The following is a 26,028-nucleotide window of genomic DNA, read 5'->3' on the forward strand; positions in this document are numbered from 1 at the left end:
TGCAAAAGGCCCCAAATGTCTGACCCGTCTTTCCTAACCCCACTGGTCTGCAATGATACCTACAACTTGTTGCATGCTGTGAATTGGGATCAAAATAACTACCAGACCCCAGTCTCTTAGCATCTTATCACTTACTGTAATACATTTAAAATTCTTTCAATCTTTACTCTGGTTATTTCCATTGAATTGTATTGATATAAAACACATTCATACATGGACCGCCGCAGTGACAGACAAACAAATAACATTTTGTTGAGTTGTGTACCTACATTATCCCAAATGTTTCCAGCAATTTTCATACCTCATGGTAATGGTCCATTTCCTTTGGTCGTCTGTCAGTTGCGTCATATTTCCTATGTGCTGCGATGGCATTGTGGTTGCCTGCCAAAAGCATAAAAATTGACTTTTTATCCAGTTTTAAGTCACATTTTTAAGATACACTTTTTAAATCATGGTAGTTTTTAACCAGAGGAAGGATTTTAGTCGTTGGACATCTGGATGGTAAGTTATTAGAGAAATTAGCCAAGCAAATGTCAGGCAACTCATCTCTCAGTCCCTCTGAAACATCTGGACCATAAGTTATCAGAGATAACTGCTTTATTCAGTGTTTTTACTGGTTTTAATCACCTAGTTCAATTGTTTTGGAGATGATGAGACCTCTGCAGATAATTTGGCTCAAAGTAAAAACCTCCTGAATGACTGACACTGAAGGATTCCTAACCAAGAGAAAGTGACTGCAATGACAGCAGTGGTAGTGAAGACAACTCTCATGATCCCACACTACTTAACAACATCAACAAATGCCATACTTTGTTATTGGTTTGATTGAGAGTACATTAGTGGCAGAAGTTACATACTGTGCTTGTTTCAGTTGTGTTTCAGTTTTTGAAAACAGAGGAACACTTTGTACATTTAATTGGTGACACGGGTGCATAGGAACAGAAAGAGTTGAACTGAAGTAGCAAAGAAAAATCTTGCTAAACTTCCATCACTCCTGTGTAACCATGAATAAGTTACTCAGGTTCTGTAAATTATGTGTCATTTTTGAGCATTTTTCTACATGTAACCTGGTTCTACCCTTCATCTCAGGGAAGGTTTTGCATGGGGAAAACAGCAGGAAATTAATAATGTAAGCCATTCTGGCCCACTGCCTGAATTGATAATGAGCTGAGTCAAGTATTTGTGGTGTACTTCGGGCTTGTTTGTGGGTTGTTGGACTCGGGCCACCAGTTGGACCACACTTCAGCGGTATCTCTTGGCCCAGACTCCGTCCAGAACTATCAGTCAGCGCTGCAGAAATACCTCACAGCCACGACTCTGCCGATTTGTACTTACGATATCAGGCCAAGCTTGGACTGATACAATTTTGCAAGCAGGGAGGTATCACTTTGGAGGGTTGGCATCCACTGTGGGAAGATCTGCAAAATTGTAAGTGACAAATATTAATAACAGCATAAGAAAAACAAATTGGGGAACAAACAAACACAGAAACCGCTCTCATACCTGTGAAAATTTCCAAGGTCGGGTGAACAGGATGTGGGGTGTGGTTAGCAGCAGCAGAGAACGAGAGCACAACACAGATACCTGCTTTTATAGATTGTCCACATAGCTGACTGGTCAATGATCACCGACACCACCTCCATTTCTATTTTAAATATGGACAACAAAAAACATGGTGGATGCAATGAACTGATCCCTGGCTCTGTGTATATAGTATGTGCGTACAGTGTCAGTAGGTAAAATACTTGTATCTCCACCTCTACATCAAACTGGTCTGTAAAGAAACATAGACCTTAGCAAAGCAGGGAGCTTCGCCAAGGTTCCTATGTCCTCTATGCGTGAGAAAATCAACTGCCCGGAGGTAGGTTTACTTTCTTGTCAGAGATCCCCTATTGATTTGATTGGGAAGAAAGTTTTAAGGATTCTTTGTGGGTTCATCTCTAAGTGGTTGTTTGGCATCTCTTTGTCAGTCTCTTTGTAGTCAGTTATAAGTCTCTTTGCTGCCACCATTGCTGGATTGAAGATTGCTGAACCCAAATGCAAACAAACACAATAGGGGCTAGGTGGAAAAAAGGTAATTCAATGATAAAAACCGACTCACAAAACTAATCCAAAATCACACACCACACGCAACACGCCACACGCTACCTGCCACACGCCACTCCTCCCCACTCAAATACACATGTTGGTTAAAGCTGTGTTGCAGTGTCCCTTACATCAAGTTTTTACAAACTTACTTTTAACACCATGCACATACAGGGGGTGTTTGTACAAGTATTAAATTAACTTTTGTAAGTGCTATTTACAAAATAAAGAGAAGTACTGCGGCTATAACTTCTCCTCCTCTGAGCTTAACAGGAACTCACATTTACATATTACAACACTGGAAGGTTAAATTCATTAGATTCAAACATGTAATTAATTACAATTGTTCCATTGTGCAGACCTGATGCTTTATGAAACCATATAGTTTTTAGAGGCATCCGTTACTTAAACAGGTATCCTCCTTCGTGGTGACAGAGAGCAGCTCCTTCACAAAACTACACCAGTAGATTTACAAATCTTGACCTTCTCTCTTTCCTGTGATGTTCTGCTTCTCAGACAGTACATTCCACCAGAGCCTCGAAATCTAAAGGAAATGAACTCCACCCATAATTGAGAGTAAAGGAAACATCATCCTGATGAAGGCAAGATAGCTGGGAACAGTTAGGGATTATTATTATTATTATTGGAGAAGAGCTGTGTGACTTGTTTAATTTTGATGAACATGTATTCAGGCTCACTGGCCTGCACCTTGCTGAGAGTACATTCTCAAAATTACAAATAAGGAAAGATCACAATATTTTCTGTTACATTGGAAATCTAAAAAACATGTTTGTGAATGAACCACACATGGTTTCAGTTCCAACATGTTAAGCTGTGCACACCAGATTACGCAGTTCTTTTTTCAGAGATGTGGAGAGAGGGTGATGATAGAATATTTTTGTAGTTGTTTGTTTTTGAATGTCCCAGTCTGTTTGTATAGTGTTTACAGCAGCTTTGGTTTTGACAAAAAGAAAATTTGGTTTAAGTCTTACACAATTCGTTGGAACCAATTGTTCACCTTTAAGTCAGTAACTTGTCAGATAGTCATTGTTATGTCACCATAACCACTTCTACGTTCTTGAGAGTATGACAATTAGGGCTGCAACTAACACTTATTTTCATTATTTTGTAGATTTATTGATAAATGTTTTGATCCGTGAAATAGTGAAAATTGTCCATGACAACTTTCCTGAGCTCACACATTGAAAATGCTTGTTTTGTCCATCCAACAGTCCAACACCTAAATAAAGTTTACAGATGTGGAAATCTAAGAAAGTCACTTTTGAAAAGCTGAAACCAGAGAATTTGGGGTGTTTTTACTTAAAAAATTACTGAAATGATTCTCAAAATTGTTACGAATTAATTTTATTAATCAACAAATAATTCAGGTCTAATCTCTTAAAGTGTTAACATGAAAATTAGCTGTGTAGGCTACATGGTCAGTCTTGTTATTTTCAGACGGCACATATATCAGATTTGAATGTTTATATTTGTTGGTGCACTATTGTTAGTACGGACAGAGTATTAAAACTTTTTTTTCTCATTTTACTTAATGTCTTGAACACAGCTTTTAAAACTCAGTGGCACTTTCCTTTAAATTGTGCCTGAAAAAATCTGAAAACTTATACAAATCATCAGGAGATACTAATGTTTTTTGTTTAGTTTTTTTATCAAACACTGTCACTCGTCAGTGCTTTTAGAAAATTATCAAGCAGCAGTTTGGTCAGTTCTCTATTATAATTAAAAGACGGCAATTATTGTTCAACAAAGTGTTTCTCTACATGATCATCTTCTGACCACGAGAGGTCACTGTTCTACTGGAGCTTACAGCATGACTGGAGGAAAGGGAGCTAAAAACCATGAGCAATCACGCTGACTGCTAAGAGAAAATAAATAATGAAAATTAAAAGTAAAGTACAAAGTATAGTTTTTCTCTCTCCAGTAAAGCTAGTTAGAGATGAGAAAAGCTTCATGCCGCAGTCCTGCAGGTTCTTTCTTGGTCAATTGTGATTTTTTTTTTCATTTGACTGTATCTGTTATACCTTACACTTGTTTGTGACATTTTGAGAATATGAGGAACATAAGAATTACATAACATGGTAGAGCTTAAGGTTGAGGAACCTAAGTAGAGTAACTGTTTCAACAACAGCTGAATAGGTTCAACTTGATCCGTTCTGAGACTGTACTTTTTTAAACCTTCTGTGGCATCAGAGTAATATTTTTGATAGTGCCCACATTGCAACCCTTGTAAATATGTAAGTCCATCTTGTCTTTTTTTTTGATTATTTGACTAAAAACATGCAATTTTAAATTAGTATGATTTACAACGATAAAGTTTATTTCACTGGAGGCATATCTGTATTTTGTCCACACCCTGTAGCGTTGCACGATGAAAACTTGTGTCAGATCACCTCTCCTAATGCTCAAGTTGATCTACTTCATTTTACCAGGTAAGACCAAATGTTTTGGCTATTTTCTGAAAAGCAGTGAAACATATCCATAGCATGTGTGTTGAAAACAGGAGAGTAGTCAGCCAATATTTAGAAAGAATAATTTAAAACTGTAATTTGTCACTTATATTTTCTTGAACAACATTCTCAACACATTTTTAGACCTCCTGAACTGGTTAACATAGCTGCTGTAAAATGGTAAATGTTTGTGAAAAGGTACTTTTTTGGTGGTGTTGAACTGTCAACTTTGAATCTGATACAAGATAATTTGAGTAATTACTAAAAAAACAAAATAATAAGTAGAATCCCAAAGGTAGTCTTTGAGTTACTTTTGTTGGATGACACACCATACAGTGGGCAGCTAGAGTATTTATTTTCCATTTCTCTCTTCCTCCTGCCATCATATCATCTTATATTTTGCAGTTCTGGAGGGTCAACAAGTCAATGTCTGGCCTGAAGTGTCTGGATACTTGGGGCATGATGTCACCCTGCCATGCCAATTCATCCAAGGAAAAGAAAATGCCAATATTACACTGGTTCAGTGGGATCTCCTGCAACCAGAAGGAAAATCTATCACTATTATTGTTTTTAGTCGCCAGTTTGGGGTGCTTATTCTTGAATCTTCTCTGAAGGAGAGACTGGAGATTACTGAACAATTGCTGCTAATTAAAAACGTTGAAATGAGAGATGCAGGGTCATACATGTGCACCATTGCAACCTTCCCTCTTGGTTCATTTGAAGGAAAAACCAACCTTGTTGTTCGAGGTATGTGAGGCATTTTTGCACAAATTGTCCATTTTAACATTAGGTGTAGAAAGTTTTCAAAATGAGTATGACCTGTCTATAACATCTGAATGGTAAATAACATGGGTCTGTTTTTCTTATACTGTATAAGTAAGTGGAGCTTGACATTCCCTTACCTTGTATGACTCTCAATTTTGCCTTTTTTACCATAAATTAATCTATATTTATACCTTACAAATACAGCGAGTGTCTGAATTTATCATCACATAATCAGAGTTATATCAACACTGTGAACTTTTATTTACATTAATTTCACTTAACGTCACTGAAGATAACACCTGTCTCCTCTCCCAGAACAGACAGAACTGATCCAGATATTACCAAGGATGATTGCTACAGCCATATTCGTTCTGATTATAGTGACCATGGCAGTCACAACTTATGTCATTATCATCAGAATAAGGTGTGTCAGATTTGTATTTTGTGTAGGCGTAGATGAGCTGTTGAAGAGCAAACTCCTTTCATGACAGAGAAGGACATGTCATGTGATATTACTCAAAAGACTTTATCATTTATGGTGCATTTAGCGAACATTTTTGATCAAAAACTAAAACTTGATCCTGAACAGTATCACTGAAGATGCCAGATTAAGTTCATTTTCATTCATGATTCATTGGTTTATTAAAGCACATGTTATATTTGAATCAGTCTGTATGAACTGTGAGAAAATCTTCTCCTGAATGTACGTAGTCAAGTGCAAAATAACTAATCATAATATGGTTCTTTACTCAGACGTGATTCTTCAGTCAAGCACCGTGTCTGCACTGGTGAGGAAAAAAATCACAAGTTTCTCCTCTTTTGATTTCTAAACAGCTGCATATTAGTTATATATTGTGTTTGTTTAGTTTCTTTTACTTAAGCTATTTTGTCTTCCATATACAGCTAGTCCAGTGATCTGTGATTGAAAGAGACGAGGTGAGCTAAGAGTTGGTTTGAGGTTACAGCTTTAAATTGTGGTTGAAAAACATTGGTTGGTTTGACTATTCTGTTGCTTTGACACAAAATGCAACAAAACTTGATGAGAACAATGATGATAAAATGGAGCACTGAAGTCTCTTCTGCCTCATAGGGTCTGATCTACTCTGATGTGAAGTTCAAACCATCCAGAGATGCTACAACTTCTTCCAATGACAAACACAGAGACCATTTATGATGATGTCACATATACTTCAAGGTGATGGTTAACCATTGGCAACCCAAAAGAAGAGAAAGAGATGTGCAATGATGTGGGAAAAAAAAAAAAAAAAAACACACTCTCTTTAAGCTGTTGTGTGTAAGTTGTATTTACTAGCGTGTTGGTATCTTGAGTAAAAATGCAAAAGTCATCACATCCTGACAGCTGTTAATAAATCATCCTATTCTTAAAGGCCAGTGTTGTTCTCCATTTTTCTTACTGTCAACAAATTGTATGAAAAAACAGGACCAACAGAGCATTATTCAAACTCTCAATACTTTCTGATTTCCCTGCTCTAGCTGCGGCCCTTAGTCGAAGACATAGATCTATAAAAAATGATTAACAACAGTTTGATGTTATTCATCATTATGTTATTCATTGGAGCGGGGCAACTATACTTTTAGCTAATGTTACTCAAACAAAAGTAAACTGTACATTTGCTGGGGAAGTATTTCCAGGTGCAGATTAATACTCATTTGGTGTTTTAGCAAATATATTTACAGCAACATTTCTGTGTATGTGTGATTGACTCATATAAACAATGCCAGTGTTCATTATAATGGAGGAACATGTCACCAAGTTCAACAGTGACTCATTAATGTGTTGTTAATAGTTGTTGGACGACAATGGATCAATGTTATTCTTGGCCTTTTCGTGGGATTTGTTGACAGTAGGAAAAATATAAAACATAATCACCCTCATCCGCAGTGACCCCTGAGGACAAAGCACAGAGAAGGCACAAACAGTGAATGTAGTAAAAGATGCATATCTTATCCAATCTGTAATATATATTTGAAAAATGAAGCTACATTTGATACCCACTGCTTGTGTTCATTTTATTTTGATTAAAATGTGGAGCTATATCTGTACATATAAGAACCCCAAAGTGCAAAGAGGCAGCACTGTTATTAAACAGTCCAATAATAATCTCTTATGAATTTAGCTTTACCTTCAGACAAACAGGCAGCAACAAATATCACATTTCAACCGTGAGACCAAATTTTAGCATCCAATATGAATTATATTTCGAAATGCTACAGACGACAGAGCTGGTGGTAAGTTACCAAAGGGCTGTACTTTCCTAATTCCTCAAACTTACACACAGCAGCTTTAAACCAAACAAGGATTGCATATCATGATACAGTATCATATCAGTTTTCTAGAGACATAGATTCTATTGAAAGTTAGTCTTTTATCCTACTCAGTTTTCTTTCTGTGTTGTGTCTGTTGCGCACATTCTATTGCATTGATCTCACAATCCTCATTACATTCTTCGTCATACCAATAATAGGTGACAGCACATGGTTTGCAAAGTTGCCGTAGAGATGCATACCGTCAATGAACATCAGTTGTTTGCTGTGTAAAAGCATTTTTACAGTATAGTTTTTCCAATTTTGCTGTCTTTTATTTATTTGTTAATTGGAATTCAGTGCTTAAGAAATTTCATTACGGTTATAGTCTGTGTTGGCAGGAGGTGTGGGAAATGTGTTTTTTAGGTGTGTAAAAGTACTAACTTAAGGACTCATTTATTTCTGGTTGTTGTGCTCTTACACCATATTTCTACTGAAAGTAGGTGCTCAAGATTTCTTTACAATCAGCAATTTTTTGAGATACTTTAGTGTGTAAATCATGTCTTCATTTGCTTTAAAACTACATTTTTATGTTGTGGCTACTGTTGCTAAATAAAGTTCTGCATTTTTTCTGTGGAAATCTGTCATGACAGGAAATTGCAGTTAGTCATGCAGTGCATTATGCAGTGTTAGAATGAATGTAAATCCCACCAAAAACATTTACCATCTAAAATTATCAAACATTTCACAAAAACACAATAGAGAAATACCCAAAATTGAATACAAATGTGTCTATCAGAACTTTGTTTTTATATCTTCTTTCATACCCCATTGATCATCACACGACCACTCTGATTTATCTTGTGACCCTTTAGAGGGGCCCGATCCCTGGGTTGGGATCTGCTTGCTTGACTATATTATGAAATTTTACATCAAGCAGTTAAAACTTGTTCCAACTCAAACGACTTCGACAGTGAAAAGCTGCTTACACACTGCGGCCTCTGTATTAACAATCTAATAATGTCATATGTTGTAATATCTCAGTCACAGGGGACTTTCCACTTAAAAAGCAAAGACACGCGTCACTATGGGACTGTTTCAATATTTTTATTCCAAAAGAAGTTTGTGTGTCTATAGGTTTGAACAACTGGGCGATCTCTCTGAAGAACATCATTGCACCTTCATCCCAAAGCCTCCCATCGCCCACCCTTCACCCACAAGCACACTATAGAACCTCTCGCTCTTCAATAGGAATAATAACAACAATTTAATCATAATATTCATCATCAGTTTTAATAATCCATTTAGCACTAGTATAGAAATATGAAAAAATATCAAAGAAAAGAACATAAAAGTAAATGAAAAGGTTTGTTTTGTTGAGTGACCGCTCAGACACCCTGTCTGAAGTTGTTTTGTGACCCTCCCTTCCCTTTGATATTCATACTCGAGTGAGGGATTGTACCCACCTCTTGCCTCTCCGCATTAATGCTGCGCAGCTAACAAATGCTTTCAGCCGATGGTTTAAAGCTGTTGATAGCCACTTAATGGCTATGTGGTGCTGTCACATATCAAGTCTTGTGAATTCAAATACAGAACAAACCAAAGAAGACAAGAAAAGGAGACTCTGAAGACAAATTTGAAAACAAAGTAGCCTTTAGACAACAGGGGAATCAGAAATGAGTATGTTGAGGATGAGTGCATTTCTGTTTGTGTGTGTGTGACTGTCATAGGCTACTATTGGGGACACATTTCAGACTTAAAAAGCCCAGTTAATTGGGGACCAACTGGGGACAAAAGCTGATTTTTGGATCAGTGGTTAAGGTAAGGGTCAGGTTTAGGTTAGTAGTGGTTATGGTTAGGGTAAATCCCCAGGAAATTAATATCAGTTCCCCAAAACTTACCTATGATTATATGTGTGTGTGGGCACTTGTTTTATATCCTGGTGGGGACTTAAACCTGACTGCACACCCACCCATGGGGTCTTGTGAGGTTTCATGAGGATAAAAGAATTGGGTTCCCGTGGGTAGAGACCGAGACCGCTTTTTAATTGATAAGATTTGGTTTTAAGGTTCAGGTTACAATTAGGTTTAGGTTTGGGTAAGGGTCGATGGAACGGGCTAAGAAATACATTACGTCAATGAGTACCCCCCAGTGTGTGTGTGTGTGTGTGTGTGTGTGTGTGCGCGTACTGTGTCAACTTGTGGAGACAGTTCATGTTGTCTTGTCAGCATTCTGGACACAAAGGCAGAAGTAAACAGAAGAAACGTACCAAATCCAGGCCTGCTTCTGCTGAGGAGGGAAACGGCATAATGTGTGCAAACAATGTTATCATTCATTATCTGGAACACAACAGTGTCGAGAAATCAGCTTCACTGCAAAATGCATAATTCAATACAGCAATGCAATGTTAGCCTAGACGACAATGCCTGCATTTTTCAAGGCATTTGTAAAGGGCTGTATTGGTGGTTTTGCATGTTACCTTGCACACTTTGTATTACTGCTGAATATAGATCAGGGATCATGTTTTTGTTGCTGCACTAGCGACTCCTGCAGTTTGAGTTGATCTGAGATGATAGCATGAAGCCTCAGTCACAGGTGAAAAAAAGTCGCTGGTAGACTCCTGGCTGTCTAGAGGTTACAAGACACAACGATTGTGGCACAAATTGTCATTTCAAAGCAGGGGCAAAAAAGAGGAAACAAAAGTATTATTGATGCTTTCAGGAAGCAGGGAACACTGACTTTTCGAGAACTAAGAATCAGCAGCTGAGAAGAATGACATTCATAATCTCTGCTGTCACAAAATCAGACTATGAAAGGAGTGGCAAATATGAATGGGGTAATGGGAAATCGGTAATATCTTGCATCAGCCAACTCTCAAAATGTGAATGTCAGTATATCCTTGAACACACCAACCAAGGCTTTTTATAATTACTATAAGTACAGCAAGGGTGTCTATCCAATCACTCCCTTGTCTACTAAGTAGTGAATCACTAAATGGGGGATATTTGGAAGTGATTGGGCAACAGAATTAATAAACACTGAGACAGTGATGAGTCAATAACCTGCAGAAAATGCTAATGCAGCACATGATACCGACGTCATATATGATTCTGGGATAGATATTATGTCTACCTATGATTTAATGAAAACATGATACTGGGTAAACTGTTCAACAGAGTTGGATTTGCTTCTACTGGGACTTTTTACAAAAGGTGGCAAACCACAGAAAGCACAGCTACAGCACACAAAATTAATTGTATACTTTTGATTTGGAGGAAACTAAAGGGAAATCAGTAACCATTTATTCCTGATATGTGTCATGCATTCAGTGTAAATAAGTGGATCGAATCTTATTCTTCTACGAGAGACATAAAACTGATGTGATGTAATTAACATGTGGTCCTAAACATCAGTGGTGGTGGTATGTTTTTGTTATTCTCAACAAACCCAAAACCAACAACGTGATAAATATATGACATATAGTTTCAGTTAAAAAAAAAAAAAAAAAAGGCAGATTCTACAATAGCTGGGCTCTGTAGATTTTTAGCAAACATTACTCAAACAGGAGTAAATGATGTATTTGTTGGGGACTATTTTCAGCTGTGGATTAATATGCTTGTGTGTAAATATGGTAACAGGATGATATTTGGGTATTTGGGACTCACTCAAAACAAACAACAGTGTTTGTGTACATGGTAGTGAATGAACATGCCATGGTGAGGCTGTTCAGAGTGTGTTTGAGAGAATTTGGATGACAACACAGGTCTATGGCACAGGGGAATAAGCTATATCAGGCTTTATCTACTTATTAGTCAGATAAATTCATTGTTTGTTTTGGTCTTTACATGGGATTTTAGGACATCAAGAAATACATAACCAGACTTATTACACATTCACAGTGATGGATCAGCTATTTAATGCAAGTGTGTGAAACATGATTTTCATACCATAATTACTTGGTATGAAAGCAGTGGCTATTTGGGAGTTTAGGAATCTTAAGGGTTTGAATAATCATCAGCAGTAATAAGAAGTGTACACACATTTAAAGTTGAATGGCTAAACATGCAAATCCACCAGTATATTCCTTTAAGCACTGTAGCTAATATACTGTAGTGTTTGGGTTGTTTTAGTTAGACTTTCACACAACAGTAGGGCTGTAACATTAACAACATAATTAAAAGAGACCAGAATCTCTACCCAGCCGGACTGAAAAACATGTATTTCTTCTAAATCTATTTATCAGCATGTTTCCCTGTGTTCAACCACCTCCTGAATGAGTCCCCAGCCACCGAGGGGAGTAATTAGGCGATCAAAAGCTTGACACAGTATTGACAAGGCTGTGTTGAGTCTATCACTCTGGCAGGAGCCTCTACTGTGTACAGCCAAGTCTGTCTGTTAAACAGAGAGAACGGAAGAAGCTGCAGCTACAGCCTGCTGGCGCATTAACAAGCCCCCTTAAAAGATGCCCAGAATTAACAGATCAGGACAGATCTAATAATGGAAGTAGTTCAGTTAGGGATTTCTCATTCAAATCCTGTAGTGTCCTTACACTCTTTCTCTCGCCTCTCTTTCTGTTCTTCTCTATCTTTCCGCTCTGGCTCTGCCTCTCCCGCTCTCTCTATCTCTTCTACGCTGTGTGAACAGAGGTGGAAAAAGAAGTAAAGGCTTGGCAAGCATTACCCAGGATAACGAGGGACATTAATTTCACATTTCAAAGCCCTTGCTCCCTCTCTCTTCCTCTCTCCCTTTTTGTGGCTGTCTGATTATCTAACATTAGTAGAAGGGTGCTGTTGCTGGGTGTAGTTACAGACAGACTAACAGGAAGCACACATTTGTACATACACACACGCACAGTGTAAAGAAAGGCAGGCCAGCAGTTTCCTCTGCGATTGTTTGCATTATGTCATCTTGAAGTCGTTTTATCCACACTTCATTGATACCACCCAAAAAGCAGCTATGGGGCACAGGGAGGGACACAAAACTCTTGAGCACAATTAGCCATAGTCAGGTTTCTTAGTATGTTATAATCCACCATATTGTCACATATAGTCTGTATTTAACTCTGTAATTCCCACTTAGAACAATGGTAACAAAACAATAAAGACAATAAAAGAAAAAAAAAACAGGAAATAATTTTCTGGAAGTCTTTTAGTTGCTGTTTTAAATCACATACGGATACGGTATGTCCTCCAACACAAGGCTTCATTTTACTAGAGGGGTACTTAACTTCCAGGGAAGTGTCTGTGGAAGAAAACCAGCGCCCCTCAAATCTAACGGTGAAGTGAGAGGGGAGTAAGGAGAGAAAAGGGAAGCCAGTGGAAACCATCATCTGGTCATGTGCATATCCGCTCACATTTGTCCAAACTCAACTGTTCTTCTGAGTTGATAACAGAAGCTTTAACTGATCACAATCTCACTGTATGCTTGTAGCCAGTTCTGTATTTGTAGACCTCAAGCTCAGCTGGAGAAAGGGTTACAGCTTTCCCTGTTTACTCTCCTTTTAAAAGGTTGTTTCATTCTCCACTGGATGACCTCGCAGAGTTTAACTTTATTTTCCCCTCCATCCCTCCCTCTTTTGTTCTCTGATGAATTTCACTTGTGGAAACAAGCACTGTTTCTTTCAGCAGCACAAATGTCCCTCGATCACATCATTGGCTACCTGCAGCCCTCTCACCCCACCCTCTGCCTCTGGTCTCAGTCCTGGTCCACCAGTAGGTCTGTGGTGTTGCTGCTCTGTGGAGGTGGAATGGGTCGAGGGGTATGAGGTGGGGGGCTGTGATGTAGCCGCCTTGGGCTGGGCCCCCCTCCACCCTCACTGTCTGTGTTGGATGAGGATGGAGGAGGGGGTGGGGGTAGCCTTGGCAGGGGTGCTGATGAGGGTGGTATTCTTGTTGAGGTTGATCCTATACTACTGCCTGATCTCAGGTTCTGGATCCTCCGGCACTCCTGGCAGATCCTCACATGGGTGCAGCTGCGGGCGGGCAGCATCACAGGGGTGGGGGCTGGTGGAGGAGGGGTGGTGTTGGCCCCCAGCGGATCATCTAGGATCCGCTGTGGTCCAGGGCCCAGATCTGAAGGCCCTGTCCCCCCTGCTCCACCTCCAGCTCCACCCGTCAGGGGGCCAGCTCCACTATAGAGCTTTCCGTTGCTAAGGCGCATCTCCCGCACCAGGCGCAGGGGCCGAGGGGCCCCTAGAGCTATGCGTGTGGGGTGGCGCAGGGCTGCTGAGCTGCTGAGGGGCCGCCGACGGCGCATACGGGAGCTCTTCTTACAGGAGACGGCGTTTCGGAACTCTGTGATCATCTCCTGACAGACAGACACCTAAAGAAGAAAAGGAGGGAGGAAAGAAGGAGAGACGGAAGGGAAGAAAAAGGGAAGGAAGGGAGGCAAAGGTAGGGGGGGCGCCACAGACACAAAGTAGGCAGGCAGCAGAACAAGACAGTGGTAAGGCAGTACATAAATAGGAGAGCGGAGGGAAAATAAAAAAATTGAAAGGAAAAGCAAAAAAAACAAAAAAGGGAACAAGGCGGAAAACAGACAGAGTAAGGCATGGTAAACGAAAGAGTCGCAGGAGAAGCGAAGGCACAGAGATCAACAAATGGAGGGATGGTGTGAAAACAAAAGTGAGGAGGTGATGGGGAAGGATGTAGAGATGGATAGAGATGGGAGAATATCCAAGGAGCAGAGAGAGTTATTACAATCCAAACACACAAAACACCAAAATGTTGTTTAGTTTATGGGCACTTCATTATGGCACTATGCACTATGAACGGACAGGCAGGCCTGCAAACTCAGGTGCACATATACAAAGGCACACTCACGCAATACATCAACTTGGCACACCTGCACACACACACCCATAAATCTTTTTAATCATTCCAGCAGCACGACTACTGTAATTTGCACACACGATGAACAAAATGCATCAACATGTCCACTACAGACAAACAGCATTCTCACTGAAATCATAATAAAAAAGTCGTGTGCTCACATAGACAGAAACAGTACTCATTATTGGAGAACAAACACTGATGGCCGAATGACAGGAGGTATGTGTTTGAGAGAGAGAGAGATAGAGGGAGACGCACAGTGAGATGGGTAGAAGTAATCCAAGAATGGAAACGAAGAATACCAGCGTACATGTGAGGCATGTAAAAGAAGATACATCATGACATTTAATGCCAGGGAAAAAGATCACACTACTTCTTTATGCAAGCAAATATTGGCATTTCTCAATATTGCTTATCCGTACCATCAAGTTTAGCTCACAAACACTTACTGCCATACTGTTAAACACCAAACACTAAAAAGGCACAATGACTTCAAAACAGGCAAGACATGCAAAGTGAAATCAAATTCTCTATATTTTTTTTTTTATCATTTTTGGACACAACAGCAGTTCAGTGCTGCACACTTTCAACATTCCTCTCATCTCACATGCACATAACACGTTGAACCTCAAATGTTATAGCAACACATAAACAAACAAACAAACACATACCAATTGAAGCAAAAGCTCAATAAAATCTACCCACTCTCACACACAAGCACACAGTATACACACAAAACAACATAATCAAAAGGGTTGGCGGGATGCCATGGGAACCTACTGGGGTGTGTCTGTGGGGTCGGCGAGGGCAGGTATGGGGGCATACCTCATCAGTCTCTGCCGAGCGGCGTGTCGACCACACAAACTCCATAATGGCCACAAACACGGCAATGATGAGGCCACAGATCAGCACCACGAAGATGCCCCCAATGTTCTCCATGCCCAGACCTGAGAGCCGTCCACAGGGGACAAACATTAGCACACACATGCATAAACTCTCCTTAAAAACATTACATTACAAAAACTATTGTATAATGATTTCTGTTGGCTTTGAAGGAGCTCCATTAAAGGAATAGTTCAACATTTTGGGGAATATGCTTAGATGAGAAGATCAATAAATATGAAGTCAGAGACAGCAGCTGGTTAAAGGCTGGAAACGGTCTGTCCTAAGGTAACACATTCAGCATCACAGCGCTGCTAAAGCTCACTAATTAAGTTTTGGTTTTACGAGGGGTTATGTGCTGAATTATTTCTTGGCCGGAGGCAGTAACTTCCTGAGAACTTCAACTTTTCCTTTTTACACTTTGGTTTTTGTACAAATTAAACAAAATAGATATAAGTGCTCATTAGTGAGCTTTAGTGGTGCTGAGAGCCAGATTTTGTTACCTTCATACAGAGCCAGGCTGGCTGTTTCCCCTCATCTCTGATCTTTATGCTAAACTAGGTATGCTAAGCTAAGATGACTAGCTGTAGCTTCATAGATGCTATTATGTTGCATTATGAGAACTGTAGGATCCAGTATTTCTGGAGTTTGGGCCTTACAGTGACTAAAAATCGGAATTTCTCTGCCTCAAATTTGACATTTTTTGAGAAAGTGCAGTATGAATTCGCTGGAGTGCCCTTCACATTGAAAAAAACTTTAATTCAAAAATTTAAATGACCTATGATGAAGTGGCTGAGCAAGTGCCAGAATTGTGGAGCTCTAAAATGCTTGAGATTATACAAATGATGCTCAGTGATGCTGAAAAATCAACGTGAAGTGATCCTTTATTAAAACCATTTTTAAAAGAGATTTTCATCTGACAGCAGCGGCACAAATGCTGAGGCATTTTCATTGTCTTTGTTATTCATGCAGGCACACATGACGCTCACACATAAACATTTGACATGCACAAGTAAACAAACGCATTCTCTCCAATAAAATTCCCATTACACATTACCTACATTTGGGAATGTAGATTGTGCTAAGCACCCGTCACAAGGACATTAGGTTAGGCATTAGCCATTAGCTGGACTGTAGCAGAGAGTGAGGAGACTATTATTGGGGACATTAGAGAAAAGAAGGGAGTGGAGAAAGGCAGCTGCGGTCAACTGACCCTTGGCACGGTGGTCCTCCTCTTTGGGACATTGGCCTCCCTCCCACCACCTCCTCTTCAGTATCTCTAGCCTGTTATTCTCCTGCAGCTGGAGGATGGCCAGCGTGATCTCATCTCTGTACGGAGACCCTGGCAAATGAAAAGAGAGCAAGGATAAGAGCAAATGGTGGCGAATGGAAAAGGTGCGGCAAAAGAAAAAAAAAAGCCCAGTCAAGAGAGGGATTATTTCAGAAGAGGAGAAAAACATGAAATGAGGCAAATGAAAGAGAAAAGGCAAAGGAATCACAGAGTACAAATTGCTGTTGCAGCCTAGAGATGCCTATGAGTGATCTTATGGTGAGAATAAAGAGAGGATTAGTGAGAGATAAAGAGCAAGATTACATCCAGATAGAGCCCAGTGGTACAGCTACTGGTCAGAGAGCATACGAAGCATGTTATTAACAAGATACAGTAGAGGAGCCTGGGAAGATTTAAAGGGCCCGTTCATTAAAAATTGTGAATGTATTTTCTCAATTATGCTACAGTTTTCTTTAGAGCTACGCACTGCAAGAAGACAATCCCTATGAAAACAGTTGACAGTGTTGTGTGAATTGCTAAGTGTAACAGGGATACTGCTTCTTGAAAGACACACTGCTCTTGAATTTTTTAAAAATCATTTAAAACTTCATAATAAAGCCTATCTCCCTAAAACAATCCATTAAAAGAACACGGAAAACTGTCCTGATAGCCATCTGTTCAAGCTGTTATCTTCTTTGAGACACTATAAATCACTACCCACCATTTCAAAAATAGTACTCCCCCTCCCCACCACAGTACGAACCCTGACCACCTATCTCCGTAAACATCTACTGCCCTCTGAGTGAATTTCACCACCTACTGCTTTTGTGCAGTTCTGATATGGAATGGATGGTTGGATATGTCTACTACATGAGTCTGTTAAGCATAATTGATCTCATGCTGGTGTTTCTGCTTCTCCCACTTAATGAGTTATTATCCTTTTTTTCTTGATGAGGTTTAGAGTTTTAGATCCAAGATAACTCCTCATCATTCATGTTGAAACTCCCTGCCCTCTGTCGAACACGCTCGCTCACAGGATGCCAATTTCTCTGCCAGAACTTACGCATGTTGTAACTGTTCACCAGTGCAGTAGACTTAATACCCACGCACTATTCCTCAAAGAGGTCACTGGGGCTATGGGTGACCTACTTCACTCTCAACTGTAAATAGCTCCTAGAATAATAGTTGTGTCCTTGACTATTTTAGGATCACAAGAGTCCAGTTTCTGTGAAGAAACTCAACCTTGATCTTGAACATCATAGAGAAAGACCATTAAGAGCAGCATTTTTACCATCTCTGGTGCTGCTGGTGAAAATACAGTGGCTATGTTGCTTCTGTCTCACATGTGTAATTTGGACTACTTGTGCATTGCAGTGTTATTGTTTTCAACTACTACAATAACAAGAACCCAGTGACATTTATAACCAAGCTCAGTGCAGGGTGTCTGACATGTTTCTGAAGATAACCAAAGCTCAAGAATTTCACTGCAACATCAATCCTTTAACACAACTAGTTCCCGGTCTAGAGGTCAGGACCTCCACAAGGGAGCTGTGAGATGATTACCAGGGTGGGAAACGAGAAAATCTAAATTCTGTTCGCGTTTTTTTTCTTGTGAAATACTGTGCTGTGCTGTGTTTATCTCTCTGGGCCTCAAATGAAACCGTCTAATGAGAAAAAGTCACTCTTTGATTCAACACAGTTCAAACATGCAGCATGCACCCTGTGATGGATGGCTGCAAGTAGATGTTGCTTCGTATTGGGGGATCACAAACACAGAGGGCTTGGAGCCAATGCTTTAAGATGCTCTAGGATTATATTTCTGATCTTTGTTTAAAGCTTGAGTAACATCTCACAGTTATTGCTCTGTCAATGTTTTCTTGAACTATTGGATGTGGAAATCACCAAACCAAACATTATTTATGTGTTTCCACTTTAAATATTGCCACATCCTATTCTGTTGCCCTTCATTTACAAGCTATGGCACAACTTCAATAAAATACTGCAGCAGTGTTTGGAAGAAAAAAGAATCAGTGTGCCACTCCTTGTGGTTTCCTAACAGTGGTTGCTGTTTGTCAAGTTCAACTTCAGACCTTTATTGATAAATCATAGGTCTAATGAAAGGCATGCCAGCTATATTTGTGGCCTTCTGTGACCTTTGAACCCCTGATTAGACCAATCCCAGCCTGAGACCTTCAAGCGAGTCAGTAAAGACAAAAGGACAAAAGGTGATTGAGTGTTTTTCATCGTGGCCTGAATGCTGTGCAATGTCCTGCTTAAAAAAATTACCCCGATTAAATCAATATTGATTTTTAAGTCTCTTCAACACCTTTTCACAGGCCTTCTCAAAGACCTGTACACTCATTATCATATTTTTAACTGTATGCACTTGTCTCTTTTCCTTTTTGTTGGTGTTTTTATTATTTGTTTCAGTCTTTAAGTTGTTAGTAAAACATAGTAGCAACTCAAAATGTATTAAAAATCATAGTAACTCTTCAAATGTAAGAGCATAGTGTATGTATATACATATATACGTATGTACATACTGTATATTTCTTATTATTACATTATTAAATATAGTTAAAAGAAAAAAAGTAAACACTTTACAGAAATTTCTAATGTATGTTTTGTTTGAAAAAAGATAAATTAGTATTGTTACCCAGTGGCATGCCAATGCCGTAGCCCTTGGTGTCCAGCAGGCCTCCTATCTGTGTGAGATTACAGTTGAGGCCGCGGTGGTATTCATTCATGGTGCTCTCCATCAGGAAGGCATACTTGGAGTTGAGCACACGGGCAATGCCTTCCTCTGTGCTTTTCACAAATACACTGGGCTGCTTAGAGTTCATGTAGTTCCACATCCGCTGGTAAGTCTGGTAACGAGAGTTCTGCAGAGGAATGAGAAGACAACAATGGAAATTCAACACTGACTACATTTGACTGCATGAGCCTCCCGACATGTCCTAGCATCTGTCTCTGAAGCAGGAAACATTTTTTTTTTTTTAAAAAGGAAAACATGGAAAAAAGAGAGAGCGAGAGAGAGAGAGATGCATTCTAGATAAAGAGGGGAGGGAAATACATGTAGATCAGAAAATCCAGTGTGAATAATGACAAGCAGAGTAAAACATCAATGGCAAATACAGGGAAAAAGGAGACAGGAAAGGAGAGGAGAGAGAAAAAAAAAGCGAGGTGAATCAAGGCAACAGATTACTCGCTTATGGCATAGCTGATGCATCACCTTTTATACAGATGGAGGTAAATCAACACACAGGAGGTGGTTCGGCACTTAGCAAAACATGGCAAGCTCTAAAACAGGATTAAGGGTTTCAAGTGTACAATTACATGTTGTATCTCTGTGCATTGTGCTTAAGGAGGGTGGCATCTGTGCGTATTGTATGTGTGTGTGTGTGTGTGTGTGTGGGTGTGTGTGGATTAGGCATTGAGTGGGGTAATGTACTGTAGCAATGAAACTGGCTTATGTAGGCAAACATAGACCACTCACCAGGAGAATGCAAAACACACACACACACACTCACAAATTGGCATGTAGCCATTTCCCATACATGCACGCAAATCAACAAATACATTTTTTTTTTAAACACTCACCTACATACCCTCCCACACGCAAACACACCTACACACAAAGACAAAACACACACACACACACACACACACACACACACACACACACACACACACACGAGTGCACGCGCTCTATGACAAACACAGATGCCAACACAGATGCCGGAAGCGCTCTCATAAGCAAACACAGGCAGTCAGCCTCTTAACACAAACACAAACAGCCATAAAGAAAACAATAGAGGAACTCAGAAATATAGTAGCAAATATGAGGAAAACCAGAAATAAAGACTAAATCACACAAACACAAAAACTTTATAAAAAAAAAATATATATATATATATATATACGGTTGCTATAAAGGAGTTTCAGGAATTTGTCAGACTGTAGAGTAAATCCAACTGCCATCACAGACAGCATGGTTTAACATCTACACACACAAACATATAACCATTCAAAAATTCCAAACACACACACAAATCAGAGCTTTATATGCAGTGCGTCGTACCATGAAGAAGGTCATGGTGCTCCCTCCATGGATGGTGCCATACTCGATGTTGGTCTGGTCAGCCAAGTCGTCCGGGGACTCGATGGGAACCTCCATCCTCTGGACGGTCAGAAAGGCCGCCAGGTTGGCCGTGTAGGAGGAGATGATGATCAGGGTGAACGCCCACCTATGAGGAGGAGACACAGGAAGGAAAAAAGTGAAAAGGGTAAGCAGGGATGGACGATATGGATAATGATCTATATCTATATCATTTTCAACATAATATCAATATACAGTACTGCGCAAAAGCTTTAGGCACTTTGGACATTTGGATTCTTATTTATCATGGAATACCATCAGGGGGGCATCTGATCAGTTCCTTATTTATTTTGCAGCTTGACGAGGAGCCGAGACATACAGCCACAGTCATAAAGAACTTTCTTCAGTGACAAGAAGAACAAAGAGTACTACAACAGATGGTCTGGCCCCCACAGAGGCCTGATCTCAACATCATGGAGTCAGTCTGGGATTACATGAAGAGACAGAAGACACTGAGACAGTCTAAATTCTCCAGTGGGACAACCTACCTGCCGAGAACCTTGAAAAACTGTAGACGAGTGAGAAAGGTAAAGGGTGGTCACAGCATATATATAAAACCTATTCATGACATAATTACTAAAATTTTGCAAAGTGCTGTACTCGAGGCTCGTGACCACTGAGACGCTGTTTATGTATAAAATAAGAAATTGTTCAAGAAGTTGTTGTTGTTATATTCAAATATTTGTTTTTAGTTCATGCAAATGAAATGCCAGACACATCAAGATATTTTAACACATTGATGCAAAAATCATGCAAAAATCCAGTATCTCCATGAATCAGCTTTGCTCATTGATTTGCAACAATGGCTACAATGACCTAACAGACCAAGAAATGTTAAAGGAATAAATACCTCATTATAAACAGTACAGAGAAATCTCTAAAATTCTCAAATTTATATCATCTCACCATAAATATCGTCACAACACCAAAGATAATACTCTACACCTACAACCATGAGGGAGGGAGTCTCTTATGACCTTTGCTGCATGTCTAAAAACTTTCCTAGAGAAGAACATCATGTACTCACTACACTTAATAATAACCCCTATTCCATATCTTGCTCAACTCAGTGTAATTTGCTCTTCCTGTCTTCCTCTACCCTTTATCTCCTTTGCTCTTAGCGATTATTATTTCTTTCTCAGCACATGTCTCTTTCACAGTCACTCCGTTGCCACAGGAATATCATCAGGCTAGTATTTCTGTGAGCTTTGCATTTTTCATTGTTTGCATGAAGAGCTGCTGGTTGGACACTGAAACTTATGAGCTATGTGTCAGCTATATGCCTAAAACACAAAAAGTAAATGTCATTATCTTACACAGCAGATGTACTAAAGAAGCAAGCTTAAGGAAAAATGCAGGTTTTTGATTAAGAAATGAGGTAGCCCATTTACTTTAAAGCACATGTCTGAAGGGGAAGAAGCTTTTTGCAAATGTGGCGCAATCTGTATTTATTGCCTGTAATTTTATTGTCTACAAGCCCTTTTATCGTTTTATGGCGTTTTTACTTTATTTTATTACAGTTTTATTATTTTTGTATTAATATTTTAACGTAACTGTTTCCAGCATTCAGCATTTCTTTTTTTCTCTTTTTGTTTACATCATTATTATTATGCCAAAATTTATATTAAATAAAACCTCATAAAGCAGCATTTAACATTAGTCAGTCAAATTTAAAGGTCCCCTGCAGAAATGTTTGGTGATATATAAAAATACTTTTCTCTCAATAATAATTTGTGTCTGACAAAGTTTTCTATTAAAGATTTTAATAAACTAGTTAAACACAGAATCTATGAATATGCTAATATTTCTTTATTTCTTGATCTCTCCATCTCTCCGGTTTTACTGAAAGGTCCATCCTCCAGTGAATGTGCGCTGGAGGCTTCCACATTTCCACATTGCATGGTGTGAGGATGCATATTGGACTAATACCAGCTTCTAAACCAGATGTAACATCACAAATCAGGCCTGTACTTGTCTTTACCTAGATTTAAGATGAGCACAGAACCTTCCCCTTTTCGCATGTGAATGTGAAAACAGCTTTCTAGTGTCAAACATAAGTTGTTCTGCTAAGTGAAGATGAAACATCCAAGTGAAGTAACAATAAGCCAGACACATTTTTGAGTGGAGAGGAGCTTTAAACTGTCCAGCACACAAATACACTCAGCTATTCTGTGACTTACCACACCCCACTAACACATCTGGTAGACAGGGCTCTGGGCATTATCTCTGATCCCTGCTGCATGAAGCCTCCAACAGGGAACCACAGGCTGTTTCCCAGGGTGTACTGGTTCTCCAGCATGTCCCTGCGCTCTCGCAGACACGGGTGAGGGTTGTACCACTCGTAGGGGCTCAGCCTGGTGGGAAAACAAGGGTACAGTGGAACGACCTTGAGGTCAAACTAAAGTATAGTAATGTACTTCTGTCATATCATTCAAGTCCCCATCAATCAGTCATTCGATTCCCTGTCAAACTGTCTGCGGGAGGTCGTATAAGGTAAAAAATTCCGATATGTGACAGGCAACCCGTGTTTAACAAGATAAATGGTGATAGAGCACAGATGTGAGCTGCAGATTATCAGTACAGTGTGTGATGTAATGTATTGACCTTGCAGCCAGGAAGAGCACACAGCTGACAGCCAGGTAGGCGAGCAGCATGAAGAGCCAGACAGCAGGAGAGAAGGGATCGAGAAAGGAGAAGTAACCTGGCTTCCGACCCTGGTGCAAAGAAAAAGAAGAGAAGGAGTAGGACGATAAAGAAACAGAGACAGACAGTGACAGACAGAAAGGAAGGTACACTGTGTTAGAAAAAGTGTCATGTCTTAGTAGTCAGTAAATGTCCCTTTTGCACCACAGGAGGGCAGTGTCTTTCACTGCACAATCACTGTAAGTCTGCAGTGCTTTGATACGCTAATGCTACAATCCATAAACGCTCTGTTTCACAATGCCTAATGCTGAAGCATACTTGGCTTTGACCCAAAACCTCATTAGCAATGTAAAGCTGCCACAGTTACCCAGTTACAGAGCACTGACTTATTGAGAAATTTAAATTACACCTATAAATTTCACAGTGGACACAGTGAATGCAGCATGCAGCAGACTACACAAGAACAATCCTCAGCTTCAAAAGATGAGATCAACTCTTATGCAGTAAGCAGTCTGATTCCTTAAGCTTCATCTAACAAGTGTAGCCTATCGTTCTTCTGTAGGGCCGTGTTAAAAGCAGTCCAAACAAAAGAAAATTAAATCCAATACAAGATCTGTAGTGAGTATCACCCAGCGGGCGCCCTACAGCCCTAGATAACAGCCTCACCAGCTGAACTCTGTACAAGATGCTGATCCCCAGGGTCATGAACGGCTTAGAGAAGTCGATAACTTTCTCTCTCTCCGACGTGATGGTGAAGCCCGCCACGGCCAGGTCTGCTTTCTGTAAGATTGACAAAGATAGGAAGGCAGATGGATAGATAATGGAGGGGGCAAAGAGAAAGAAAGGTAGTGGAGAAGAACCACCAGTGGTCAGGACTCTTGATGCTGGATTGGGTACATAACAGTTCTTTTTGTAAAAAAAAAAAAATAAATTGTTTTACCGAATGAAACATGAAAAGTTTGACTACGCACATACAGACGTGTACTCTGTCTCTTTCCCTCTGGTACACACACATTATTCACGTCCAAATGAGGCTAATTGCAAGTAAGCACTGGGTGGATGGTCTTTCCACCTGTATAAAACCTTGCAGGTCTCTGGTCGCTCTGCCTCCCCTCCATCTCTTCCATTAAAAGCTAATTGACGAACATGGGCCGCTAATTAGAGCTGAGTGATCAGGCAGTGGGGAGGGCAGGGAGGGAGAGAAAGCGTGGAAAGCTGGGGGAGCACCAGTGTGGCTGGCCCCACACAGGGACCACAGTCTGGTAATTGAAGTGTACCGTATGGTAATTAAGCAGAGAGGGACTCTCATTAGCCTGCTTCAACCAGAGTGTCTGTCAGAGGCGCAATAGGCCTGGACATGGGGAGGAAGGGGGGGGACAGGCTGGGATAGGGATGGTTTACTGTGAGGAAAGATGGTGCAGACAATTTTAGGCAATGCTACCACTCTCTTTTGGGGAATTATCAAGTCAGCTTTTGTCCTAGATAAGAGTCTTAGTCCCCTCTGAGGGCAATTTGAAACATGGGAAGTTACAGCAGAGTTGTGGTTTGGGGCTACAGCACGAATGTGTGTGTGTGGGTGGGTTTTCTGCGTACATCAGTGTGTGTGTGTGTGTGTGTGTGTGTGTGTGTGTGTGTGTGTGTGTGTGTGTGTGTGTGTGTGTGTGTGTGTGCGTGTGTGTGTGTGTGTGTGTGTGTGGTTTAAGTTTCTGTTTGTAGAGACACTGGTTAGAAAATTTGAGAATATTTCTCTGTTTCTGGTATGTGTGTGAGACAGAGAGACAGAGAGATGGAGAGACAGGGAGATGGAAAATACTCACCCTGTTGATTAGCTCTCCAACCATGCCAGTCCAAGAGCCATTGGGCTCTGGAGCCCCATACAGCCCATCATCCACCAGCTTGATTTTGAAGGAGAATTTCAAGATGTCTGCCAGCTCCCTAAGCATGTCGACGCAGAAGCCCTCATACTGGTCGTTACCCTGGAATTCCTGGTAGTTGTCCTTACGCATCACATATGGGTTCTCCTGAACATGGGGGACACATAAGGAGACTCAATCCAAAACTATGAATATTCAGTTCAAGCACAGATTATTAACAGAAATTTAAAAGAGCCTATATTTTACACATCTCAATATAGTTTCCCCATCTTCTCTCTCATGCTTCTCTCTCGAGCTCTAGCAAGAACAGTGCATTTTGTATCTCTGATTGCAGAGAAAAGGTTGGTCTGTGCACAGACTATATAGTTGTGACATCACAAAATTACGGATGTTTTAGTGGCTATTTTTAAGGCACAGTTTCTGAATACAGGGAAATATTTTGATAAAATCTGGTATAAGGAGGAATAAGGGGTATCCGAAATGGCCCCCTCAAGCTCCAGTGGGAGTATCTGTGTGTTTGCACATAAAAGGTTTGATGTGTTTATACATGTAATTTTACAGTGTGCATGTTAGAAATATGTATATATATAGAAATTGTACTGATACACATTAAAACATGTCCACACAGTGAAATCAACAGTATATGCCCTTACATGTTATCAAGAAAACACCAGGAATGTACCCAATGCAGTCCTGTTTTTCAAGTTATATTGTTAAAAGATAATTGTTTTCATTGTGTAATCTCTAGTACACAATTTGCTACTTTGCATATCATTTTCAATAAAGT

The 26,028-nt window shown here is 40.0% G+C and overlaps 1 protein-coding gene and 1 long non-coding RNA gene across 2 annotated transcripts in view; one reads left to right on the plus strand and one right to left on the minus strand.

Moving 5' to 3' along the window:
* The first annotated feature begins 4,214 nt into the window (after nt 1-4,214).
* Nucleotides 4,215-6,710, plus strand: LOC111672476 (uncharacterized). Its single transcript, XR_002762018.2, has 7 exons — nt 4,215-4,340; nt 4,466-4,535; nt 4,959-5,300; nt 5,634-5,742; nt 6,072-6,106; nt 6,222-6,254; nt 6,409-6,710. It is a non-coding gene; the product is annotated as an uncharacterized LOC111672476 (long non-coding RNA).
* A 1,966-nt stretch (nt 6,711-8,676) lies between these two features.
* grik5 (glutamate receptor, ionotropic, kainate 5) overlaps nt 8,677-26,028 on the minus strand; it is an 85,453-nt gene continuing 68,101 nt past the window's right edge. The window contains exons 14-22 of the mRNA XM_087180303.1: nt 25,185-25,388; nt 24,034-24,147; nt 23,329-23,438; nt 22,905-23,078; nt 20,647-20,812; nt 19,222-19,447; nt 16,509-16,637; nt 15,194-15,360; nt 8,677-13,904 (exon numbers count right to left, since the gene is read on the minus strand). Coding sequence (XP_087036429.1) covers nt 13,278-13,904; nt 15,194-15,360; nt 16,509-16,637; nt 19,222-19,447; nt 20,647-20,812; nt 22,905-23,078; nt 23,329-23,438; nt 24,034-24,147; nt 25,185-25,388 — 1,917 coding nt within the window. The 3' untranslated portion in view covers nt 8,677-13,277. The remainder of the gene's footprint in view (nt 13,905-15,193; nt 15,361-16,508; nt 16,638-19,221; nt 19,448-20,646; nt 20,813-22,904; nt 23,079-23,328; nt 23,439-24,033; nt 24,148-25,184; nt 25,389-26,028) is intronic.

This window comes from Seriola lalandi, unplaced genomic scaffold, assembly GCF_002814215.2.
Source record: "Seriola lalandi dorsalis isolate HSWRI2012SDOR001 ecotype SW California unplaced genomic scaffold, Sedor1 jcf7180002054900, whole genome shotgun sequence".
Lineage (NCBI taxonomy): Eukaryota > Metazoa > Chordata > Actinopteri > Carangiformes > Carangidae > Seriola > Seriola lalandi.